The sequence below is a fragment of the Cynara cardunculus genome, assembly GCF_001531365.2.
Source record: "Cynara cardunculus var. scolymus isolate 2C chromosome LG 5, CcrdV1, whole genome shotgun sequence".
Taxonomy (NCBI): domain Eukaryota; kingdom Viridiplantae; phylum Streptophyta; class Magnoliopsida; order Asterales; family Asteraceae; genus Cynara; species Cynara cardunculus.
The window spans coordinates 1025622-1034033 of record NC_037532.1 but is presented as its reverse complement, the minus strand read 5'-3'; the positions used below and the strand labels follow the sequence as shown (position 1 = coordinate 1034033).

The 8412-nt window shown below is 28.0% G+C and overlaps 1 protein-coding gene across 1 annotated transcript; it reads right to left on the bottom strand.

Annotated features, from left to right (window-relative positions):
* Window positions 1-713: 713 nt before the first annotated feature.
* On the bottom strand, window positions 714-3334 carry LOC112513779. The gene is made up of 4 exons (XM_025120140.1): window positions 3253-3334; window positions 1662-1745; window positions 1367-1438; window positions 714-933 (listed from the first exon to the last, which is right to left on the bottom strand). The coding sequence occupies exons 1-4, from the start codon at window positions 3298-3300 to the stop codon at window positions 766-768; spliced, it is 372 nt and encodes a 123-aa protein (XP_024975908.1). The 5' UTR covers window positions 3301-3334; the 3' UTR covers window positions 714-765.
* Between the last annotated feature and the right edge of the window lie 5078 nt (window positions 3335-8412).

Here is an 8412-nt window from a genome sequence, read left to right as displayed (position 1 = left end):
TTTTGATCCCTTCTACTTAAACAAATAACAACGAATTGCAAATCATAGACACCATGATCACAATTTTTAAACAAATGTGACAAGCATGATCACAATTTTTAAACAAATAACAACAAATTGCAAATCATTTTTTAAGCATGAAGTACTGTTTATTGATGCATATTACTTAAAATTCGAGGTTACAAGTAAATTATACATAATTACAACTTATTAAAGCTTAATGTTTGAATTCATGTAACTAACTGTAGATAAATATAATCAACTACAGAATAAACATCTCATTTTAAATATAAAAAATGTAAAATATAATTAGAATAATCATTGAATTACATTTATAACAAAATACTTAAATATTATTCCTATAAAAATTATATTATTAAACTAAAAATAAATTATTTCGTTATTAAACCTAAATTAAATTATAATAAATTTTTTGAAATAAATTAAAAAACGAAAAATTTTAAATAGATAATTTGATACTAATATCGAGATATTTTTTTTCAAATTTTTATAAATATAAACATTATCACTTTCTTAAAACCACATAAAACCGTGTTATATCGATAGAGACAAAAAATAAAACGAAATATTATTTCGATGTATCTCGCTACATTATACGAGTATCCTTCTAATATTAGGTGATGGTAATTTATAAACAATAAAATTTTCATAACGTACCCAAATAAATTATATTAAAAAAACCAATTTTACTTAAAAAAACAATTTCAGAAATTATCCAAATAAATAGTTGATTCTATTCTATTTCTATTTACGTGACATAAGTTTTAAAATTTGGTTTTCCAAACCAGCACCGCTACGAGCACTGCTACCGGCATCACTCCCATCACCGCCTAGAAAATAACACGTGAAAGCTTCCACAGCTTTTTCCATTCTCGGGTTCATAATGCCTAGGGATCTGTTGATCTTCTCGTACTATAACCACAACGAAAACATGGAAAACTTAGAAACGAGACCGAAGATGAACACATCATATTGGGTGTATGAAACACAAAAAACAATACTAAAACATACCTAAGCTGTGACAAAACACAAAAAAAGACTATGGTTTTAGTCCCTCAAGATTCTTTTGAAACTACGGTTTTCGTCCTTGTCGTTTGTAGTTCATCGTCCTTTTCATCCCCAAGGCAACTATTACAATTAAGTAAGAGGGACGAAAACAACAATACGTTGTAGACAGCAAGGACGAAACTAGCAATAAGTTGTAAACCAAAAAAGCAATAAATTGTATGCCACACGAACAGAAAAAAGCAATGAACAGGGACGAAAACCGATGTTTCAAAACTAAATAAACAAAAATAGCAATTTTCAACAAACCACAAAGAGATAAAAGTGTGACTATACATACCGCCGCAAGTTTCCCTCGAACGATTTCCAACCTTAGTGCAAGCTCACGGTTTTCGGAAGTTAGAGCTTCAATCTGAAAGTAATAGAAACAAGTTTTTAGCAGTTACTTCAATCCAAACTAACTCGGTATAACCTTAGAGATGGGATATGCGTAAGCCTGACATTTACTCTAAAGAGTAAACCAACTATTTCCATGAGTTTTTAACAGTTATTCGGTATCTCAACTGTGGGTCTCATGCATGGGATCCACAGTTATAACAAAAGCTAAAGATTGTGATTAAGAGGCAGATATTAACCTTGTTTTGAGAGTCGAGGTATAAACTCTTGTAAGTGAGGCTATCCGGGTTGTCCTCACATGAACCGTTCCCCTGAGCTCCCTCCTATTTATTTAGAGACACCAGAACATTAGGCGTTAAGAATTATCGGTAGCGATCAAGAAAAACCAAGAGAAAATAACATATTAGCAATCCCCACATATAAATAATGTGATCAATGATCTATATTAATGCTTTAAGAGCATCAACAGCAGTTTGAAAACAGAGAAAAAAGAGATTTTACATCGTTAATCCAACAAATTCAAATGAATCGAACTATATACTTTCAAATTGCTAATAAAGGATAACAAGTACAAGGGGTTGTTTATGCAAACACTTACCTGGTAAACACTTATCAATAAAATTCAACACTACGACTTACTTACCAAGTAAGATTTTTAGTCCACTAAAACGACATCATATGCAACAATTTACCCGGTAAGCACTAATCATTGTAAGAGTCATCGTTTTCACTTACCGGGTAAGACTCTCCGTTCTTACCTTCGCTTAAGATTCTTTGATTTTTGTCATATTCATCCGATAAGATAATATGACTTTGTAAGTGCTTACCTGGGTAAACATATGGTAAAACGGCCCCTAAATCTAGCAAAACTAATTCCTAAAACTCATATATATATATATATATATATATATATATGGTTTGGTTCTCCTGAGACCATCTTTTTTCAACAGACCCACAAGACCAAATGTGAACGCACAAACACACAATGAACTTTCATAACAAAACAATGTGAAGGTCAAAACTAGCCTTCGGATTGTTTCACACTGTGAAGATTCAAATAAGTTTTGTACCTTCATAGTATTTCGTTATGAAAGTTTATTATATGAAGATCACCTGTTTCTTTATATATATATATATAGAGAGAGAGAGAGAGGAATTTTAAAACACAAACCATGTAATTTTTACAAATTATACAAACCAAACTTAGCAGTCCATCTAATTTAATAAACATTTGATCACATTTTGTTTACTAATTTAAAGTCAAGATCATAAGAATGAACCCTATCATCTTCCATATATATCTCAATCGTAATTAACAAATCATGTTAATCATCTATAAATATTTTGATTGTTTTCTAATATAATCATTGAGTATTATTTGTATGGTAAGTACAGGAGCTAATTGAACTATATGTATTATAAAATTCGGGCGAATCGAACTATGTGTTAAAATTGCTGATAAATGTTAACGAGTATAATGTAGCTTAGTAGTTAGTGGTAACAAACCCCAGCTAAACTAATCCCTAAAACCATCATATACATACATATATACACGTACATCATATATGTATATGTATAACAGCTTTGGCGGGAAAAAACTCTTCACGGTTCCTGAAAAAACCCTAACGAAACAAATTCCCAAAAACACTCATCTGCTCGATGAAAAATCAATCTTCAATCGAGGAAAACGTTTAATATCCTCAAACAAGGTTCCTAAAGTCTTCAGAAAATCTTCCCAATGTTCAATCATGAAAATTTAAAATCATAACAACGAAGAACACGTGAACAGTTGAAAATCGAAGAAAACATAAACTATAAATCAAAATATACCGTTTCAGTAGCAGCATTGAGTTCCTTAGCCTTCGATTCCTTCTCCATTGAAACGATTGGATTCGAAAAACTGGAAGATCGAGAATCAGAATTCACAAAATCGAAGAAAAATTACAGGTTCTAATGGCAATTAAAGCGTTGCTTAATAGGGGATCTGTTTGGGCCAAAATACCGACCCAATAGAAATTGGCCCATATTTGATTTGAAGAATGTACAAGTTTAGTCCCTCAACTATTTCTTTATTTACATTTTTAATTCATCAGGAATTTATTTTATTGTTTATTATTAAAATGATTACTTTGATTTGACGAATTATAATTAAAAATATTTTAATGATTTTCTATTGTCCATCTCAATTTATACATGCATCAATTAATCTCATTCTGACCACTTGGGTTGTTACGTACTGGTTAAGCCGTGGAGGAATATAGTGAAAATCTCATATTTCCCGTGTTTGAATCAAGGTGTTGGCAATGCCCTTATGACCATAGATATTCACATGTGATGGTTCCAAATCATTCATGGTCGTTCAAGGAATTAATTGATGGGATAAACTGGACCAAAAACCGACAGTTAGCTAAAAAAATCTCTCCCTAAATATTAATTAAAATATCTAAGGGGTTGGATTTAAACAAAAGAATAAGTATAAGGGCGAAATTTGACAAATTCCAAGAATTAGGGATGTTAATTAGTTAAGGAAGATATATTGATTTTTATTTGAATTTTGAAAGAGATTTGAAAATCTCACAAATTATGGCACCAAAGTCGAGAAGATTGAGGGGTGGTTTAGATCATCGCTATCGCAATTATCGAATTTATTTTAATGATTATCTTCTTCATTTATCTTTATTATTATCTAATATTGTATTATAAAGTATTTGATAAAAACTCTTAAAAACCATTTTTTTTATACATGAAATATTGTTTATTCATGCATATTACTTAAAATTCAATATTATAAATAAATTATGTGTAAGTACAACTTATTAAAGCTTTTATATTTGAATTCGTGTAACTAACTGCAAATAATATAGTCAAGTACAAGATAAACATTTTATTTATAAAAAATCTAAAATATGATTAAGATAATCATTGAGTTCTAACAAGATACTTAATCATTATCATTATTAGAAATTATATTATTAAATCAAAAATAAATTATTTTGTTATTAAATCTAAATTAAATTATAGTAAATAAATTGTATTAAAGAAAATTAAACAAAAAACCAGAACTTTTAAATAGTTAATTTGATACTAATATTAATGTATGTATTTTCAAAATTTTATTATATCTTCAAAATTATATTTTATTCAAAAATAAAAACATTATCTTTTTTCAAAACCACATAAAAACCGTGTTATAACACCTACAGAGATGGAATAAAACGAAATATTAAAATCGAGATATATATTACTGCATTGCGCGGGTACCCTTCTAGTTATATTATAAAATATTTGACAAAAACTCTTAAAACTATTTTTTATGCATGAAGTACTGTTCATTGATACATATTACTTAAAATTCACGATTTCAAGTAAATTATGCGTAAGTACAACTTATTAAAGCATCATGTTTGAATTCGTGTAACTAACTACAGATAAACATAATCAAATAGATGATAAACATCTCATTTAAATATAAAAATCTAAAAAATAATTAAGATAATTTTTGAGTTATAATAAAATACTTGATTATTATCTTTATAAAAAATCATTTATTAAACCAAAATTATAAAAAATGAAGTAAAGAAATACAAAAAAGAAAACGAATTTTAAATAATTAGTTTGATATTAATATCAATATATATTTTTATTTTTTTATTATATATCTTCATATTTATATTTTATTCAAAAATAAAAACATTATTGTTTTGTCAAAACCACTTAAAATTGTACTATAACATCAATTGATATAAAAAAACATTAAAATCGAAACGTGTTTCGCTGCATTATATGAGTACTCTTTTAGTAATGATAAATAAATGTGCATAGTGAAAATCATACAGTTTTAAAAATATGTAGTTGTTATATTTTTTTTAATTAAATAATATTGTTACCATTAATAATATAGCCAAAAAATATATAAATAAAATAGAAATCAATAATTAAAAAAAAAAAGCTTTTAAAAAAGGGAAAATCTAAAAGGGGGGCACTAAAAATGGTCAAAAAAGGAGTAGGATGCAAGTGTTTGTCGTCGTAATGCTACTCTATCCTCAAAATTTAGATATAAGCTATACAAAATTCTTCTAACCAATTAAAGGCATTTGGTTTAGTGATGCGTCAGCTTTTAACCTCTTTAAGAGATCAAGGGTTTAAAGTTTACCAAAAGTGAAAAGAATATATGAATTTATTTGTTTTATTTATCGTATTTATATTATTTTATTAAGTAAATTTAACAAAAGTCTTAAAGTCTTTAAATATTAAATGACCAAAATATCCTTTATACTACATTACCTCACTTTTTCATCATCTTCTCTCCTCACATACACTCACCCCCTCACATACACTCACCCTCTCACAACCGATTTTTTTAAAATTATAATTTTAAATTTACACTTTATACTCCTATAATTAATTAATTAATTTACTTTACATCTTTTACTTTTAAATGTTTCATTTTAAATMTTTATCAAATCAACATATATAATCGTATATCAATTAAAACATGTTTAAAAAATACATTTTTATTTTAACAAGTTACACATTTATAATCGTCTCGTTAATATCTTCAAAATGAGTCAAATATTAAATAGTTTTTGATTTAATTATATTATTATATACTATATATACTGTAAAAAAATATTTTTAATATTTATATTTTATACTTTTATAGTTATTTATATATATATATATATATATATATATATATTATTTTGGGATTAGGCTGTTCAAATTGCACTGTACAATATGTTATTGGGTTTTTTTGAAATATATATATACATATATTAATTCAACCTTAATCTGAGTTTATAGACAAGAAAGAGGGTAAGCAGTTGAAATTTCATTCTAAAACCCATCTTTTTTGGTCTTTTCATGGCTTATCATCTGTTAAATTTGTAGTTTTCTTTATTGGTTTTGAGTGTTAATCTTAAAACTCAAGTTTACTTGTTCTTTGTTCTTGGTGTAAATCAAACACATTTGTGGAGTCGTCTAAATATGTTGGATTTTAAATATCTTGGATTTTAAACTGTCATACAATTTTTTTCATCGATAGTCTGTAATTGGAACCATAACTCTTATTTATTCAAATTGTATTAATATGTAAAGACCAAGTGTAACCTATATCATCGTTAAATCTTATCTTATAAAACCAGTGGAACTTCAAAATCGTTAAAATTCATGGATCCCGCCGTATTGCGCGGGTACACAACTAGTATAATGTTATATACTAAAAAAAAAATCCAACCATAATAATTCATTTTTCTTATTCGCAATTATTTTTTACAATTAAACAATCATTTTTAAATGATTTCATGAAATATATATGAACATAATAATCGTTTTATTGCTTAAATGATTTGTAATTTAATATCAGACGGCATTTGTTTCGTATAATAGAATTTGTTAGAATTAGGGTCTGTCAACTAAATTATGACTGGATTGGAATTTAATCAGATTGGATCATATGTTTGATTGACAGAAATTGAAAAGAATTGGAATTTTTGTGTTTGKCTTGTTAAATATAACTTCGTGATTGTAAATAAAACAAGGATGAGTTGCTAAAACACCCCCCCCCCCCATGTTATTTTTCATATTTTATTTCTTAATTTACAAATCTTATATAACAATGAAACAAATACTAATATCAACTGGTGATGACGACAGAGATGGTGGTGATGGCGGCAGCAGCAATAGTGGTGGCGATGTTGGTGGCAGTGACAATAGCACTGTAGTGGTGATGGTTGTGGCAATGGCGGTAGTGGTGGYGGCAAGATGGTGGACACAATAATGTCGGTAGTGGGGGCAAAAGTGGTATAATCGTATTTTAACTGAAATTGTAAATTATGGTCCAAAAGAATAACAATTTTAAAACAAATTAAATTAATTAATTGYAACAAGCCACGGTCGTATTTATATTATTCCCAAGAGGGGGACATATTCTTGTCCCTTGTTCATTAATTTATTTATTTTTATTTCAAAATATTGCAATAAATAGAAACCTTTTTATTCTTTGTTTCTAATTTTATTTGTTTTTCTAATATTATTAATTTATAAAATTATAAAATATTGAATGGTTTTGTTTAAAAGTTTAYAATATTTTATGTAATATTTGGGTCCTTTACCAACTAAATTGGGTAACCGTTTATTAGATAAAAGATAAAAACAGGACGGATATTGAGCGGGTAATGTATTTCCGTCCTCAACCCCGCCCCGATAAATTCCTAACGGGTTTGAGGGGAAGGAATCTCCGGCGGGTTTTGAGAATCCGTTGGGTACCCTTTAGTAAAAACAATGTATTTTAAAAATAAAACTATAATAAATCGTCACTACATTAATTACCAGTACCAATAATCAAATATATATGTCATTTAATAATGAATTTATACATATGTATTTATTTATACACACACAGTATGATATACTAAATAAAATAAAATAAAAACTTAATCGGGGTCAGATTAGGGGACGGGTAAGGTCATCCCCGGCCTCGCTTCAGGTATGAAAATAAATCTTCATCCTCGCCTTGTTATCCGACAAAGTGGGAAACCCCGTGTTGTCAGGGTTGGTACCTGCAGATACGCGCCCCTGCAGATAAAATTTCTATCTCTATGTAAGAGTTACCATCCTCACTTACATTATCGAGTAGGATTATATGTCATCAAAATRGTATAATGTTCATCATCATCTCTTTCCCCCCGGTAAGGCAATAAATGTTTAATTAAACAATATTTGTTTAATTTGCAGAAAAAAAGTTGGTTACCGACAACCTGACTGGCCCCACATAAAACTCGGTTCTAAGGACACCAATATGAGGAAACATTTTTTATTTATTTATACTATATATTTTAAAGATCAATAGATACTGCTTAAAGACTTTACATAAAACGAATCAGGTCAAATTAATCAGAAGTCTCGTTAGATACTCAAACTTCTTAATATTAAAAAACAAAACATCGTTTTAATAGTACAGTTTTATGCATATTTAACTCAAATATTCAA